The sequence below is a fragment of the Pongo pygmaeus genome, chromosome 13 (assembly GCF_028885625.2).
Source record: "Pongo pygmaeus isolate AG05252 chromosome 13, NHGRI_mPonPyg2-v2.0_pri, whole genome shotgun sequence".
In the NCBI taxonomy this organism is placed as follows: Eukaryota; Metazoa; Chordata; class Mammalia; order Primates; family Hominidae; genus Pongo; species Pongo pygmaeus.
In genome coordinates this window covers 42008985-42026773 of record NC_072386.2, presented here as the reverse complement: position 1 = coordinate 42026773, position 17789 = coordinate 42008985, and the positions used below count along the sequence as shown (strand labels likewise).

The window sequence follows — 17789 nt, the reverse complement described above, 5'->3', positions numbered from 1 at the left end:
TACCGCAACCTCTGCCTCCCAGGTTCAGGTGATTCTTCTACGTCAGCCTCCTGAGTAGCTGGGATTACAGGCATGTGCCACCACATCCGGCTAATTTTGTATTTTTAGTAGAAACAGGGTTTCACCATGTTGGTCAGGCTGGTCTTGAACTCCCGACCTCAGGTGATCTGCCCACCTTAGCCTCCCAAAGTGCTGGGATTGCAGGCATGAGCCACTGCGCCTGGCCTTTTCCGTACATTTCTTATAGTATAGGCCTATTTCTATAAACAACATGATGCCAAGGCTGCAGGATAAAAACATGACCATTAAATTCATGGTAACTTCTTGATACAGTGATCAACAAAAGAAACATGATTTGTTTGAATGGCAAAGAAAAACAATTTACACTATTTTTTTTCTTGAGAGGGGATGTCACTCTGTTGCTCAGGGTGGAGTGCAGTAGCAAAATCATGGCTCAATGCAGCATTGACCTCCTGGGCTCAAGTAGTCCTCTTCCCTCAGTCTTTCCCACAGCTGAGATTATAGGCATATGCCACCATGCCTGGCCAATTTTGTTATTTTTTTGTAGAGACAGGGTCTCACTTTGTTTCCCAGGCTGGTCTTGAACTCCTGAGCTCAAGCGATCCTCCTGCCTTGGCCTCCCAAAGTGCTGGGATTGCAGGCGTGAGCCACCACATCTGCCCTTTAATTTTTTTAAACACTTTACATTTATTAAGAGTATGCAATGTAGGGCTTTTTAAAAGGCAATTTAGAGAAGTCATTTTTATCTTACAGGTGGATTTAATCATTCATTGCCATTCCATAATACCAACTATCAAAAGGTTAATTATTTTCTGATGGTGAAAGTTTTAATTAAAAAAAATCAAATTTTAGAATTGTTAGAGACTTTTAGAACAGTTTTGTGTAGTCCTTTCATCTTTCAGAAGAATCTGATGTCTGTCATGATTTAAAAGATTTACCCAAAGCCATGGAGCTGATTAGTGGCAAAGTAGAGACTGACTTCCATTTCTTTTTTAATAAAAATTATGAAACTTCTTAAAGGTTTCATAATTCTGATGCTTAAAACTAAGATTCTACCAATTCATATTATGCCAGGAGTCAGAATTAGATTTTAATAAAGGAGACTTTAAAAAAACAAGAGCCACATTGTAACAACCAGTTAATCTAGGTAAAATATCACTGAGTAGCTTTGCCCAAATTATGTTTCATTACAAGGTACTAAATGTTAGCCAGGTGTCGTGGCTCACAGCTATAATCCCAGCACTTTGGGAGGCTGAAGTGGGAGGATCGCTTGAGGCCAGGAGTTTGAGACCAGCCTGGACAACATAGTGAGACCGTGTCTCTATAAAAACTTAAAAAATTATCTGGGTGTGGTGGTGCATGCCTGTAGTCCCAACTGCTGGAGAGGCTGAGGTGGGAGGACTGCTTGAGCACAGGAGTTTGAGGCTACAGTAAGCCAAGATCATGCCACTGTACTCCAGCCTGGGTAACAGAGTAAGACCCCATTTCAAATAAATAAAAATAAAAGATACTAGTGTTAAGCAAAGCAAGGATTCTCTGGTAGAATACATTCAAGAAATGCTCTACATAATAACTCCCTCTTAGTGGGGGATCACAGTGTACATTACCATAAAGCGATTTGAGAAGCCTAAGGAAAGAAAACCTTGTTTAATCCAAAATGCTCTTGGAGAAAGTATTTTGTGGAACACAATTTGGTCAAACGTGGCATAACAAGTAATTCAGCAACATATTGTAAGCAAAAATTGAAAATATCTATTTTCCTAATACTCAGGTACAGATATATTTTAATAGGTCATAAAAATTTGTCACTTAATATTTGTCACCTTAATATCTTTATTTCCCCATAAACAAAAGGCTTGTGCATCATGATGACTGCTTGGATAGGACACTGTATCCCCTCCTTATCAAGAAGCATTGGCTATGGACCAGAAAATGTTTTGTTTGTAAAATGTATACAGCTAGGTGAGTGATAATGTATTTTTTTTTTCTCTGAGAAATGGTAGTTTTGACTTTTGGTATTTTGTTTTCCACTTTGGATCTAAGAATACTTGTACTTTAGGTTATAAATATGAAGTATCATCTAGTAGGGAAGTGCCACAAAATCAATTTAATGAGTTAAAACATTCTTAAATAGTAAGGAAATATTATATGTACACAAGTCCAGGGGTAGGTCAAATTTCAGGCTTGTAAAATGTATACAGCTAGGTGAATAAAAATAAAAGTTACTAGTGTTAAGCAAAGCAAAGAATTCTCTGATAGAATACATTCAAGAAAAGCTGTGTACAATAACTCCCTGGTAGAGGGCCACAGTGCACATTACCATAAAGGGGTTTGGGAAGTAACAAAAGAAAACCTCGTTTAATCCAAAATGCTCGAGAGCCATGTTCTGCCTCTTGTCCACATAGTTTAATCAGCTTCATCAGTAAAACTTCATCAATTAAAAAAAACCACAGCACATCACATTAAATTAAAATATAGTTTTATAAAATTTTTACTTTATGTGATTCTACATGTTTAGATTATAAGGCATTTCTTACTGTGGGTCAGTAAAAAAAAATTTGTTGCTTTTGGAGGCTGAGGTGGGAGGATCGCTTGAGGCCTGGAGACCAGCCTGGACAACACAGCAATAACTATAAAAAAACATATAAAAAAAATCTGAAAGCCACTCAGAGGAAAGGAAATTTAGTACAGGTTGAGCATTCCAAATTTCAAGAATCAGAAATCTAAAACCTGAAAGTGTTTGAGTGGCAATATCTGATGCTCAAATGATCATTGGAGCATTTTGGATTTCAAATTCTCAGTGGGATGCTCAACCGTCAAATATATGCATAATATATTTAAAAATCTGAAAAAAATCTGCAATTTGAAATACTTCTCTCTGGTCCCAAGCATTTCAGATAAAGAATACTCAACTTGTATCTTCAGTTTGTTTTCGCCACCCCACCACAATATTCTTTTCTGAAAGATGAATAGGAAAACATGATAAATCAAACTGAAAATAATGTTAAAAGCAAACATTCCATGAGATGCAGAATTCAAACATACCATACAATAGCATCTTCATGCCATTCAGCATTTTGGTTGAATAATGTTGCCCATATTGCTATTTGTATATACTTTATAACATAATCTTGAGTTCTAGGTAAAAAGAATTATATAGTTTTCAAATTAACCAGTACTCAATTTATCAGTTAAGAAGGTATATTAAGCAAAAGTTTATCAGATCCGTAGCATCTAATTTTGCCACGGTTTTTCAAGATGGTCTGTTAGAAGAAAATGACTATATTCGTACTTGGAGGATAGGTGTCATGGCAAATGTGTGATGCTTTCAAATAGATTTATATTCTTCCTTTAAGGGTATTACAGAGAAACAGCATTCTTCAGTGTTTCTTAATGTTAGATGCCCTTTTGCTTTCTAGAGAGAGTATTGGTGGTGATGTATTTGTATCTATGTGTACAAAATTAAAGGATTATTATGCATTAATAACAAACTGATAAGGAAATAGAATGTTATATTTACATATTGCTACAGGTCATAACTTAAAGCATGTTAAAGTATGGCAAATTTGATTGTAATGATGTACTTCTTTTTTTAAAAACTACAGATGGGTGACGAACAATGACAGTTTTGCACCAGAGGACCCATGTTTCTTTTGTGATGTTTGCTTCCGAATGCTGCACTATGATTCAGAAGGCAACAAACTGGGGGAATTCCTTGCTTATCCTTATGTTGATCCTGGAACCTTTAATTAAGAATAGCTACACTCACAAAAGTACCCCCTCATGAAATAACTGTTCTCTTCAATGGTTACCTTATTTCTAAGAAATGCCACTGAGGAACAGGATCCACTTTGAACAGTCCGCTAAAGCTATCAAAAAAAAAGTCCAAATCACAGATTTTCTTATAATGATTGTATTTAAATGTTTATAACATAGTTTAATTTCATATTTATTCCAAATAGTATTTTAGTGCTTTTTACTCATTTTGAGTTGAGTTGTAGTACTTTATATATTCTGACTTTAAATCCTTTGTCAGACACACATATTCTTTCTCCCAATCCATGCCTTCCCTATTCATTCTCTGTCCGGAGTTTTTTGCTAAAGATAGAATTATTAATGATACATCAAGTAGTGGAAGTGTTTTGAAAATTCCTTGAAGAATGTGAGAGCTACACCTTCTGCCATGAGGCTTCCAAGGTAAAGATCCTTCAAATACCTGTAATGGAAATTAGGGAGAATGAATTATTTACAAATAAGACAAATTTAATAGCTTAGGGATTTTTTTTTTTTTTTTGAGACAAAATCTCGTTCTTGTTGCCCAGGCTGGAATACAATGGCGCAATCTCAGCTCACTGCAGCCTCTGCCTCCCGGATTCAAGTGATTCTCCTGCCACAGCCTCCCGAGTAGCTGGGATTACAGGCACCTGGCACCATACCTGGCTAATTTTTGTATTTTTTAGTAGAGATGGGGTTTCACCATGTTGGCCAGACTGGTCTCAAACTCCTAACCTCAGGCGATCCGCCCGCCTCAGCCTCCCAAAATGTTGGGATCACAGGTGTGAGCCACCGCGCCCAGCTGCTTTGGGGGAATTTAATCTTAGTGTGCTGTTTAGGTAATGTTAGGTTTTGTTTTGAAGGAAACTAGGCATACAAGACATGTTAATAAGACTATGTGAATAATGAATTTAAAAAGATCTTGAGTATATACTCATAACTCCAGAAATAACATTAACTTGAAGCTTTATTTCTTGACAAAAGCTTTGTGAATGCTATGAGTTTAAAATATGTCAATTTAATACTATGATTTAAAAAACAATAGCAGATTTCTTATGACTGTGGGGACATGGAAAAATCAAGATCCTCTTGATTGCTAGCTCTGGCTCACTTATTCTCCGGTAATGATACTATTGGATGTATACCAAAATTATATAAGCAAAAAGAAAAATAAGTTTTTCTGGCCCAGGTCTTCCATTCCTCTGGTCCCCTTACTATAGTAATCCTAGTTACTCTCATCTTATTTTGAGAAAACAAAAAAAAACTTTTTAAACTTATTTTTTGACATAGGCTCTTACTCTGTCACCCAGGCTGGAGTACAGTGGCGTGATTTTGGCTCACTGGAGCCCTGACGTCCCTAGGCTCAGGTGATCCTCCCACCTCAGCCTACCGAGTAGCTGAGACCACAGGCACAGACCACCATGGCGGGCTAATTTTTTTTATTTCTTGTAGAGACAGGGTTTCACTATGTTGCCCAGAATAGTCTCGAACTCCTGACCTCAAGTGATCCATCCGCCTTGGCCTCCCAGAGTGCTGGGATTACAGGCATGAACCACAGCGCCCAGCAAAAGAAACTTTTCAGGTCTAGACCATCAGATAGATTTATAGCTAGCTATATTAAAATATTTTCTGGAAACCTTTATGGGTAGAAAATTTAATACTGTTTAAAAGACTTTTAGGAATACTATAGATTTCAAATGCATCATTTAAAATAAATAAATTCCACTTTCTCTCTCCTAGGTTGTATTTAAATTTGACTGAGTATCTGGATGGCTAAGAACAGATATTTATCATATACATGGAAAACTGACGAAACCTATAAGCCTATGTGTTTGACAGTGAAGTATGTTTTATGGACTTAAATGCCACTAACAGTTAAGTCCATTGGCTTGGAGATGACAAGCACGTGTTTCTGGTATGTCTAGTGTTCTCATTCACTGATTCAGTCAGTACACAGATAATCAGTATAGAGAACTCAAGAGGCTGGCTTATGTTATGCCTAAATTTTTACTTTCTTGTATACAACAATGCTAAAATTGAGCAGATTGATAACTGCCAGCAAACCATAGATTTAAGATAAATGATTTACCCAACCCTAAAATTCTATGGGTAAAAATTTTTATTCATTTTTAATACTGCATTCCTTATAGGTCTTACTTACATGCATGTGCAAGGATATTTTATTATATTCATTTTCATTTCATACTCTGAAAACACCAAACTTCAAAAAGTTAATTATTGTCATAATGCATTATTCCATGTGTGGTGTCAATTCATTTTAGTGGACAAAGAAACATGCCAGTTAAAACATTTCTGCTACTGGGATTCTTTTATTATTTGAGAATGTTATTCTGCTAGTTCTTAAGGTTAACTTTTTCATCAAAGACTCAGGTACCTACCTATTATTGTTTCCTGGTGAAACTGAGGAGAAAAGTTAATCAACCAGGTTACTCCCACAGTTTGCCCGTGTGTTATGTATCAGTTATACAGGTATCCCACCAAGTTCAAGTCAAAAGAAATTTCTAACTTTGTATATTTCTGGAGCTATAAAACCCCTGATTTAAGACAGCTTTTCTCTTTTTTCAAGGCAGCTTTTCTTTATGCTTATTTCAATCAAATGTAACACGCCTATCAGATTACATGTTAACACATTATCTAATGAAGATAGGCAAATATGAAAATGTTGTCATGAACATGTCAATCAACCTGCTTGGTAGTTGAATTTGACTTTTATATAATAGTGGATACACATGCACAGAAGTCACTAGAGAAGCAATAGCTATTTCTTTAAACATTCTTCAGGCCTCAGTACCGTTTAAGGATAATTAGACATTTTAGTTTTACTAGGAGAAAGGTCAGTCATCTCTAACATTGTGTTGCAGAATTATACAACGCAAACATAAACACATTTCTGCCTATTAAACCAGTTTCTTTGTTTCATAATGATATGGATTTGCTATTTCCATTAGAGCATCCTTTTTCTAGCCAATCGGACAAAATAAAGTTAGCAAAGCCCTCACAGCACCCTATGAAAAATCTTTGCTCTTATACAGGATGAGATGCAGACCTCATCTTGACCTGACATCTGTAACCAGGTAAGTGTATGTGAGTAGGAACACAGACAGCAGTACTGTATCAGCAAAATCTATCATATTATTTGAAATCACTGGATATAATATTATAAAGTGTACGATTCTCTCCAGTTGTTCACATACCAAATCCCAATCAGTTCTCAGATTCAGATGGATGTATCTGCAGTTTCTCCAAGCAGATAAGAAAACCTTCAATAGTCAGTTCTGCTTGGTCATGGTATGACTCTTTTTTTTTTTTTTTTTTCAGATGGAGTCTTGCTCTGTCTCCCAGGTTGGAGTGCAGTGGCGCAATCTCAGCTCACTGCAACCTCTGCCTCCCGGGTTCAAGCAATTCTCCTGCCTCAGCCTCCCAAGTAGCTGGGATTACAGGCACGTGCCACTGCGCCTGGCTGATGTATGACTCTTTTATCCAGTAATCAAAACACATACGTACATACACACACATACCAGCCCAAAAGAGGTGTTAAAACATAAGTATTACACGTACTTTTTGGAGGGGTGCGGTGGGGGGCTATCTATCTCAAAATTACCTCTTGGTTCCTTGTCCAGCTGTGGAGTTTTGACCACACACACAAATTGAGCCAATGAACAATTTCAATGATCCTGAAAGTTCTTAAGTCTTATGAATAATTATCAAGAGTTCTGAGAAGTTATCATCTGTAAATCAGCCTATGACCAAGCACATTTCTTGAGAGTTACGATTAAAGGACAGCAATTATGCTTGAAGCAAACATACATCAACTAGTTAGAGCAAGGTCAGCCTGTACAAGCTGACGTAAATTATGAGAATGATGCTGTATCTCTAGAATTTGAATATTCTGGCTTTGTAAAACTATAGATCTGGTGGGTCATGGGAAGAAAGGGAGGGTGAACAAAAGATAAATATTTCCTTTATTTTTTATCATCTTGAGCTTACTGTTTGTTTAGTTACCCCGTTTCCCAAAACAACACAACCTCTGTGACCAGTTAAGAAATTATTTCCTTGGCAGCAAACCCAGAATTCCATCACTTACTCTTGTAAATAGCAAGAAAGTAATTTAATAGCAGAGTTTGATAGAAAAATTCTTTAATCAAAACAAGTTTACATGTTGAACTTATGGCTTAACTAGAACAAATCTAAGTTAAAACTGTATAAGGACCAAACACATAATGACTGGTATATATGCAGGTTCTCTCAAAACAGTGATTCCTAGTTCCATTATAAGACCTCATAAAAGCAAAAATGCAATTCTGTAGATGAAAACAGTTATAAACCATACAATGTCATACACAGATGCTGGTCTTAAGCCATTTTTTTCCATATTCATATAATTTCAAAACATGAGAAGTATCCTACTTATTGAGAAGTGCCAAATGACCTAATATTCAAAATATCGTAGAAATGCTATCCTTTAGTTAGTTAATATACCCTTCAATTTTGTAACATCGGTTTCACCCTGGATTTAGTCCATACACATCAAGGTACAGACTATCAAAGTACAATGCTGGAACAACTAGTGTTTGTATTTTTGGAATCCAGAAAATAAAAATAATATAGCCATGATTTCAAATAGGTGAGTTTCCTTATATAACATTTATTTATATTTATCGTATAAGCATCATGATTTTTTCTTCCAATTAAGTACTATTTAGTGACTTCCTAAAGACATTTTAAACAACATTCCTCAAAAATAAACTAACTTTTCAGTTTTAGTTACTAGTGCCTGTCTATAAAAGGACCTTAAATGATTTAACCCTAAAGCCAGATTCATTCCTATATATACCCAGTCAGTTATCTGCAGAGAAGTCCTAAGACTTCACTGAATGCCCAGCCACAAAACTAAATTACCTTCAAAAATTAACATGATGTTTTATAGTTTGTAGAATTCTCAGTCAGTTCAATGTCAGTTGCTTAATTAGTTGTCATACCAAAAAAAAAAAAACCATACAGAGCACACATTGTTCCAAAGAAGCTGGATAATGTAGCACAATGTAGACTGTGAGATTAAAATTAACTTTTGATAAAAAGGGAGTGAGTACTTGTATAGAAGTAACATTTTATCTACCATAAAAATGCTTAACTTCTACAAAACCCACGAACAGTGAAAAGACAGTCTGGTAAATCCAAGGTTTGTAAAAACTATGCACAAAACCCACAGTATTTGGGAAAAGAGGCAAGGTTTATACAAGTAGCAGTTTTAAAAATGTAACTGTTCTACTATCAATTACACGTTAACATACAAACACTAATTGAAAATATGCTACAACCATGTCTGGAAAAGCAGTTTAACATTTTCTAAATGGATTTTATCCCACATTTACTGTATAATGTAGCTGTTAATACTGCACAAGTACACTCAGCGATAATGTTTACTTTAAAACAAAGATAAAGGGATTTTCTCCCTCAAAACAAGTTTTCAACATCAAACCTATGCTTATAAAAATTTAAAACTTTCAGCAGTCTATTTCAAATGAAAACCATTACAAACTTCTCAAGTGTTCTCTATATTCCAGGTATGTCAACCTAGTTATCTAGTGTAGAATCCTTCAGAGATATTTCAGTCTCTCTCTCTTCACTGGATGGCCTGAAGAAAAGGGGGAAAGGTACAACTGGAATTAGGATTTTCTCCTGATGAAGGAAAAAAAGACATTAAGTCTGCATTATATTTTTAAACGCATGAAAAGACTGAAACCAACCAAACCAAAAAAAAACTTGACTTGTTATTAGAAGAGTCATTATTTTTTTCTTCTTCAAAATTGTTATTTTACCATGTTGTATCTTCTTCCCAAAGTAATATGCAGATGAAGCAAAATAACTCAGGAAAGTGTCATGGACCAAGCCCTTTCCATCATTTCTAGCTTAAAAGTGAATTCTCTTTAAAGAACATGAGAATGTTTTATATCTGTGATACCAACAAATTTCAAAATCTTAATAAAAAGAGAGGTTGATATACACATAGACAAGAAGATTTCCCTCAATTTCAGAATTCGAAGGGATGCTTCTAAGTCCTTCAGATACACAGTGGAACAAACCAAGACTTCAACTATGGCTCCATAGCCTATTTTAGAGTGGTTATTAAAAAATAGCCTGTGATGGCCGGGCGTGTTGGCTCACACCTGTAATCCCAACACTTTGGGAAGCCAAGGTGGGTGGGTCACCTGAGGTCAGGAGTTCGAGGCCAGGCTGGCCAACATGGTGAAACCTCATCTCTACTAAAAATACAAAAAATTAGATGGGCATGGTGGCAAGTGCCTGTAATCCCAGCTACTTGGGAGGCTGAGGCAGGAGAATCGCTTGAACCCAGGAAGTGGAGGTTGCAGTGAGCACGATCGTGCCATTGCACTCCAGCCTGGGCAACAAGAGTGAAACTCTGTCTCAAATAAAGAAAAAAAAAAAAACTGATTCTCCATCTAACTTTTTACAATTATCCTCTCACAATTCAAGAAAGTGTGAATGCAAGTCATAACTAACAGTATCTCAGTAAAAGAAGTCCAGGAGCAAATATTTTAACTGGGTTCCCAGCTAGTTCCATTCCCTTGAATTCAGTGGCAAAGTCACTGTCAAAAGGTTTTTACTCTTCTTCCTTTTTGAATTGTAACTTGCTTACTGAATTCAGGAATTGGGTGATCAAAAGATAACTGCTTATTATACTAAGATAACCTTGGAACAGAACTGTGATTAAAAACCTGAATAATAAAAACACACAAGACCCATTAAAACCTATTCCTCACTTTTTCTTTGTGCTGGCTTCATGGTTGTCTTTGCTGTCTTCACTGCTCTCCCCGTTATGTTGTGGCTGATTACCGTCTTGAGCATCAGATCCTCCATTTAGAGTCTTTGACCCTTGAGAAGGAATCCAATGGAAAAACTTTGTTAAAGCTTACAAAATAATAATTGAAGGTGTCTACTAAAGATCCAAAATCAAAATACAACATGGCCCTCGTGTTTCTACTACTTAATGTCTTTTATTTGAAATTACATTGTAATACAACCCTCTCTTGAATGTTAGAATAGGGTTTTGATGCTTTGTCAAAAAGGGGAGCAGATCACCGCCAGAGGCTTTGGGTAGCTAAGGCACCATAAAAAGCAGGTTAACTATCTATGGGTACAGGAAGTGGATTATTAATCTGATTATTCTGGTTGTTACTATTACCAGGAAGACTACAGGGTGTTATAATTCTTAACATATTTATTTATTCTACTAAGAAAAAGCAATGTGAATCAAATTTTAAAATTTATTATTTTAGAACCAAGTGCTAAAGGAGTATTTCCTAATTGATATTTTTGTGCCTAATAAATAAAGGGGGTTTTCCTGTAAGTCGTATTAATAATTCTCTAAGGGGACCCATGTCATTCCCCAATAAAGCAACAAAAACAAAAAACCAACCGCTTTTGAAATGCCAGCTTCTACCTTAAGCAGCTGCCACTAAGATGTTTAATAACAAGACTGGAGGAGCTGATAATGGTACTATGATTCTGTTTTAAGAGTCTTTCATACATTCTGAAGTGTTTATGAGTGAAATGATATGTCAGGGATTTTTCATAAAACAACTTTCAAGAGGGGCATAGAGAAAGCTTATGGGCTACAAAAGCACAATGATCATAAACTGAACTGCCAAAGCTGGATGACAAGGACATGAGAAGTTATTTCTATTTGTGTACGTTATAAATTTTTCCTAATACAAATGAAAAGAAAATAACTACTGTTAGTAATAAGTACTAGCAGGATTTAACTACTGCTAAAGTTAGTGAAAAAAGTAGAAGCTAAGGTTGAATGCTTTACATATATGCTACACATCTAAGTGCTTTGTAAGACTATCACCAGGTGCAGTGGCTCATGCCTGTAATCCCAGCACTTTGGGAAGCCGGGGCAGGTGGATTAACCGAGGTCGGGAGTTCAAGACCAGCCTGACCAACGTGGAGAAACCCTGTCCCTACTAAAAATACAAAATTAGCTGGTGTGGTGGCGTATGCCTGTAATCCCAGCTACTCTGGAGGTTGAGGCAGGAGAATCGCTTGAACCCAGAAGGCGGAGGTTGTGGTGAGCCGAGATCACGCCACTGCACTCCAGCCTGGACAACAAGAACGAAACTCCATCTTCAAAAAAAAAACAAAGAAAAAAAAAAACTTTCTCATTTAATGTAGGTAAGACACAGAATTGTTTTGGAAGTATTTGCATATACGTGAGTTTAACTTGGGGATGGGACCCAACTGTAAACATGAAATTTATGTTTTGTACACACCTATATACATAGCCTAAAGGTAATTTCACACAATAATTTTAATAATTTTATATATGAAAGTTTGTGTACGTTGAGAACCAATAGAAAGCAAAGGTACATCTTCTTAGCCACCTATGTGGACAATCTGGCTGCTTGGCGATGCCATCATTGTTGACTGAATTTATATGCTACCAATGAGAAATCATTTTCTGTAAACTTATTCATACATAAGTACTTCACAGTAAAAAAAAAAAAAAAAAAAAAAGACATGGCATTAATACACTGAAGTCTGTTCAGGGTAACTCAGCAGCATCATCAGGATACCTGTATCAAGTAATGGCAGGTGTAGTCTCCATCTATAAGGCTGTGTTTTAATTTAAAAGGCTACTGTACGCTATTTTACTTTTTAGGTGAGAAGAAAACGTCAGAAGCAGCTGAGCAACCAGGAAGTGGGTACTCTAGGGATGAGGAGGCATTGTGATGGATGGCTTTTTAAAAATTGTTTATCCAGAGTCATCTGCCTCATGAGCGATGGTTTCTGCCTTAGAAGTCAAATATAAACTGACATGATTTTTTGTTCTCAATGCACACTGCTCTAGTCCTTCAATAGGCCCATCACATTTTCACCATTTTGCCTATGTATACTTTTTCTGTGGTGTATACTATATATGAAAGCCATTTTTAAAAGCAGTCCTGGCAAATGGTTTAAAAACTGGTGTGAAATTGTTGGCTTTTTACCACATACCTGTTTGTTCCTTCTCTAGCTTTTTGTTTGGCCCTTTCTTCCCTTGATCTTTGGTTTTATTCGCTTCCTCATGCTGTCTTTGTTCAGCAAGAGATTTATTCAGCACTTGTGTGATCACGGAATCTCCTTCACCAACCAAAAACATGTTCTTAAACTTGTTATACAACATTGTAGACTTTTCCATGATAACCTGACTAACTTTGAATCGCCGTATCTGAGAAAACAATATACATTCATCATAATTGTTTTCCTAATTGATTTTTTAAACAATTTTTAAATGAAGTAATGACAAAACTCAAAGAATCTACATGACTTGAAATCACTTACTTTTTTCAGTGTAGTAATCATCTCTGTGTGTTTCTGAGCTTGTTGCATTGTGACCTGAAGTGAAGCAAGTTCATCCAAGGCCTCAATGCATCTGTTCACATCCTTCATGACAAAACAGTAATTTCATAGCTGTTAATTATCTTAACACTTACAATCTGTTTCTAAAGATTGTTTCAAAAAAAAATAATAAGGTAGTGCAAAATGACCAGTAATTATCCCTTATCTTAAATTTACATACTCATAAGATCATGTGAGAAAAGATGAAGCTATAAATGCAGTACTGTAGTATTAAATGAAGTTAAACACTTACAAGATTATCAATTTTGAGTGAATTTTTAATCTCAGCATGTATCCTTTGAAGTCGAGAATCCATTGATGTTTCTACAAATTAAAATATGTGAAAAACAGTGAACAGTTTTTCCAAAACCAGTATTTCTGTATACACGCTAAGTATAATGAATTAGTGGACTTAAAAAAAAAATGTTCTTAGTAATCTTTACTAAGAAGCTCAAAGAGATGCACAATAGCTTAACTAAGAATAAATACTTATTGCCATTTTTAGTGTCTGGATGAGAAAAGCAACATGCAGTGTAAAAGCACAAAACCACCAGTTGGCTGCGTTTTTTCTAAAATAAATAGTCTGCATACGATAACTCCTCTGCTCTCCAGTCCCCAAACACCTGCTTTTCCTTATGTTTAACCAAGGGATTTGTCTGAAATGGGAAAGCATCCAGCTTTCAGCAAGTGTACTAAAATTTGACACCATCAGATAATTAATGAGCATTAAACATAAACACAACTCAAGCAAGTTCACTTGATTATGCTTAAAATACAATGCAATTTATATAAAGCCCATTAGGGATTTGAAAAATTATATTTGTAGGATATGAGTATAAAATTATTCCAAAACCAATACATGAAAAGTTATGTCTATATAACTTCCTTTCCATGTATAATTTTATGTATCTTAGAAAGTGAAATAACTAACCTCGCTTCTTCTCCACTTTCTTAACTTCTGGCTTCTTTCCTTCATCTTTATTCTGCCTATCAAATGTTAACAAAAATATTTCAAAACATTGGAACTTTGTGACTAAATGCCCACAATCCCTATGTAAAAGCTAAAAATGTTTTCCTTAAAATAAGTCAATAGCCTAGACTGCAAAGGAATTGACTGTACCTCTTATAAGGGTGCAGTTCCATAGCATAAATATAAGCAAAACTCTAATTAACATGCTAAATTAAATCATATCTAACTTTTCAGTTACATCAGAAATAGTGTGTTGCTAGAAGACCAATTTCAGGGTCACTGGACAAATAGGCCACAATGGGAAGATGATACCTATAAATATTTAATGGCTTCTACATCAATTCTTTTTTAAGGCTGCATGTTAAAATAGATCAATTTAATTGTTGTGCATGTAACAAGTAGATTAATGAGTTTTGAAGTTAGCTTTAAGGTTAAATAGACTTAAGATTTTTTTTTTTTTTAATTTTGGCCAGTTTATCAAACTTGAATGACATCCAGTAACATTCACTAACATTTCACAAAAGGTACCATTTTATTGTCAATCACAAAAATAACCACTTAAAATTGAAATCTTAATTTCTAGTACCTTGGCTTAGAGTTCAGGCCATATTATGAACCAATTCAAATAGACAAGAACAAAAAATATCTAAAAATCAGGTTTTTTTTAAAAAAAAACTTTATTTTAAAATTTTGGTTACAGTTTCATTCTTAACAAGTCTACTACTGTTTAATCTCTCAGGATTAAAAAAACATTTATTAAGATTCTAAAGAATTAAACAACAAAGGAATGTCAGGAGAAGGGCCCCATTCTCAGGGATATAACTGCTATTCCAGTTTAATAACTAGCTTCAAAACAAAATGAATTTTTATATTTTCTAAATGAATAATGTACAACCATCTTCGTCTGAGCTTGTTATTACTTTCAAACACAAAGCTTCATTTTAAGCTTGGTTAAAAAAAAAAAAAAAAAAAAAAACAGAATGATGGCCGACCTTAGTATGTAGTGTGTACCTTACAGGAAATTTGTTAACAATCATAACACAGTAATGCCATTAATAATGAAGTCCTCAATTTAGAATCTGGAACATTCTTCCATCAATTGGGGGAAGGGGGAAATTCAGTCCAATGAGTCTGTCTCAAGATCTTCATCTCTTGTTTGCTCCACTTGTATTCTCTTTTCAGTAACTGGATTAATGCTTTGAGCCCAAAATGAGATATATTTTTTATTACTGTAGATTACATGTTGTTTGGCTGGGAATACAATACAATAAACTTTATTTTGCATAATGCATTTCACACAAGCTGCATCTGAAATGCTTTACAGAGCAAAACTGTCCAAGTACAAAGTTTTGTAATAACAGGAGAAGGAAAGAAAACACAAATATTAGAATTTGAGAAAGTTACATTGGAGGACATTCAAAAGAAACTGAAATACATAAAGATAACTTTAAGATACTAAAGAAGGGTTGGGCTACATATACTAGTAACAACTAATTTTATATCTTAATTTTGGGAGCACAATAAAGTCAAAGGCAACAAACAGTCCAACAGCTTTTCAGTGAAAAGATAGAATAGAAAATGATAGGTGACAAAGAATAACTTAAATATTTACAGAAGTGCTTAAAGTCTAACAGATTAGAGGGAATAATATTTTTGAGCTTTAGATAACTTATTTAATTACTCCCTCAAGGAGCTAAAACTACTTGTATATCCTCCAAACTAAGAAAGCAGAGTAAAACGCTGTACTTGTCAAGAAAGACTTTGGCTTATGGATATATTATATAAAGAAAAAAAGTACAAAATTATTCAAGAATCGTTTCACTGCTCATCATTAACTTTGTCTTATTGACCTAGAGCATGTTTTAAAAATCACCTCACTAAAACAACAAAAAAACAAAATTTAGTCAGAATGTAAGACGCTTCACGAGGAAAGAAAAGCATGTCAGAGAAAGAACTCAGAAGTGACAGTCTAAAGGTAACTAGGAATGCAAATGTAATAAAGACACGAAGTCTGTTCATTATTATTATTGTTATTACTTTTCCTTCTAGTAATAAAATTATATAAGGGGAAAGAAATTCCCCATGGCAAGTACTGTCTCTAAGTATCAAAATTTAAGAGAAAACAGCTTTGAATTTGATTTATATTGCACATATATAATAATGTACACCCTGTCAGCCTTTAGATTTACTTTTACTGGCTTCCTGGGTTTCCAAATGTGCTTTTGTTACTTTTGCTGGTCTTTAGGGTGAGGCCTGCTTGGTGGTGTGATGAATAAGGGTATTATTTCCTGCATTCTTTGTCCACCAGTATATTATCGCCCCTCTATCTATATGTATTATATTATACAAACAAATGGTAGAGGATGAGTACACTTCTTGCAAAGCCAGTATCAATTAAATCCTATCTGCACTTTGTTTAAATTCAAAAATAATTCACAGAGTGACTGCCTCAGTCAATTTCATCCTCTCAGAAAAGAATGAAGCCTGAAATAAGATCATCATCATATATTGAAGATTTTTCTAACACATGGGAAAAGTCACTTCTTCAAAAGGCTTCATAAAGTCTGGAAAATGAAAGTCTATTATTTAAAAATTCCATGCTAGCCTTTAAAAAGAACCCAAAATTTAGAAAAAAAAAAAAAAATACTTACTGCTCAGTTTCCATTTGTTCCTCTTGCTTGCGTTTTCGATCTGCTGCTTCTTTCTCATGTTGGCCTTTCAGCATATTCCTTCTGTGAGCAGTCTGAAAGTTCCTCCCACCTTTTCTCTTCTGTTTTGAGAATTAGGATGGTTTTAGTTAACTATAAAGTCAGTGACTAGTGCTTATGGAATTACAATCTGGGGAGAAAAGCAGCAGCTAGTTTTTAAAAAAGGGATGAATACTCAAATTAGCAACCTAAAAATAGTCTTTGAATTACACCTATCTCTGCAAATTTAACTTTGATTAATGACCATGAAATAATCATCTTGTTTTATGCCCTGCTATAGGAGTGATGTCCTTTGGATAAAATGTAGTATGTCAGTCTGTTTGCCTCTCTACAGAATGATTTGACTTGAGTACTGACAAGCACACTACATGACCTATCCAATTTAAAATGTTTGGTTTCTAAAAGATTAAGAAATGAGCCAAAAATCAGATGAAAGTAAACAAAAGATTTGCATGACCTGGATCTGTAAATCTCTAAGGCTATACACAAAATTTTATTTTTTTACACAAAAGGATACACAGCTTTAATGAGATTCCCAACAACTATGGCATCCAAATAAAGTTACATACCACTGATAAGATGTACAATAATAGGCTTGAAGAGTGTTAAGAATTTCTTGGGGGTAAATAACAAAAATCTCTATATAAATCCACCTCTTTTATCATTTGTCTTCACTGGCCACAGCCTATTTCATTTCATCTACCTTTTCTAGACAGATGGAGTTACTGGAAAGGTACTGTTTACTTAATTTCCAGATCATAATTGTAAAATAGTAAGATAAATTTAGAGAACAGACAATAAAGGGACATTTTCAATATGCTTTGTAACAGCTAATTTAAGTCTATTCAAAAAGGTAAACAAATTCATTTTCACTGCCACTGATATTTATAGAC

The 17789-nt window shown here is 34.9% G+C and overlaps 2 protein-coding genes across 13 annotated transcripts in view; one reads left to right on the top strand and one right to left on the bottom strand.

Annotated features, from left to right (window-relative positions):
* SNAPC3 (small nuclear RNA activating complex polypeptide 3) overlaps positions 1-7791 on the top strand; it is a 39148-nt gene extending 31357 nt beyond the window's left edge. The window contains exons 8-11 of one of the 3 annotated variants that reach the window (XR_010123289.1): positions 1876-1983; positions 3627-4218; positions 5536-5710; positions 7135-7791. Coding sequence is in view for 1 of the 3 variants with exons in the window: in XM_054502973.2 (XP_054358948.1) it covers positions 1876-1983; positions 3627-3774 (256 nt within the window). In the remaining 2 variants the exon portion in view is untranslated. Of the gene's footprint in view, positions 1-1875; positions 1984-3626; positions 6739-7134 lie in introns of those variants that run through there. The other 2 variants (XR_010123288.1, XM_054502973.2) reach the window with 2 other exon arrangements.
* Positions 7792-7936: 145 nt separating this feature from the next.
* PSIP1 (PC4 and SRSF1 interacting protein 1) overlaps positions 7937-17789 on the bottom strand; it is a 47553-nt gene continuing 37700 nt past the window's right edge. For 2 of the 10 annotated variants that reach the window (XM_054502964.2, XM_054502963.2), the window contains exons 10-16: positions 16840-16958; positions 14150-14205; positions 13472-13542; positions 13162-13263; positions 12835-13048; positions 10599-10710; positions 7937-9451 (exon numbers count right to left, since the gene is read on the bottom strand). In XM_054502964.2, coding sequence (XP_054358939.1) covers positions 9391-9451; positions 10599-10710; positions 12835-13048; positions 13162-13263; positions 13472-13542; positions 14150-14205; positions 16840-16958 — 735 coding nt within the window. In that variant the 3' untranslated portion in view covers positions 7937-9390. Of the gene's footprint in view, positions 9452-10598; positions 10711-12834; positions 13049-13161; positions 13264-13471; positions 13543-14149; positions 14206-14846; positions 16753-16839; positions 16959-17789 lie in introns of those variants that run through there. The other 8 variants (XM_063649498.1, XM_054502970.2, XM_054502972.2 and 5 more) reach the window with 4 other exon arrangements.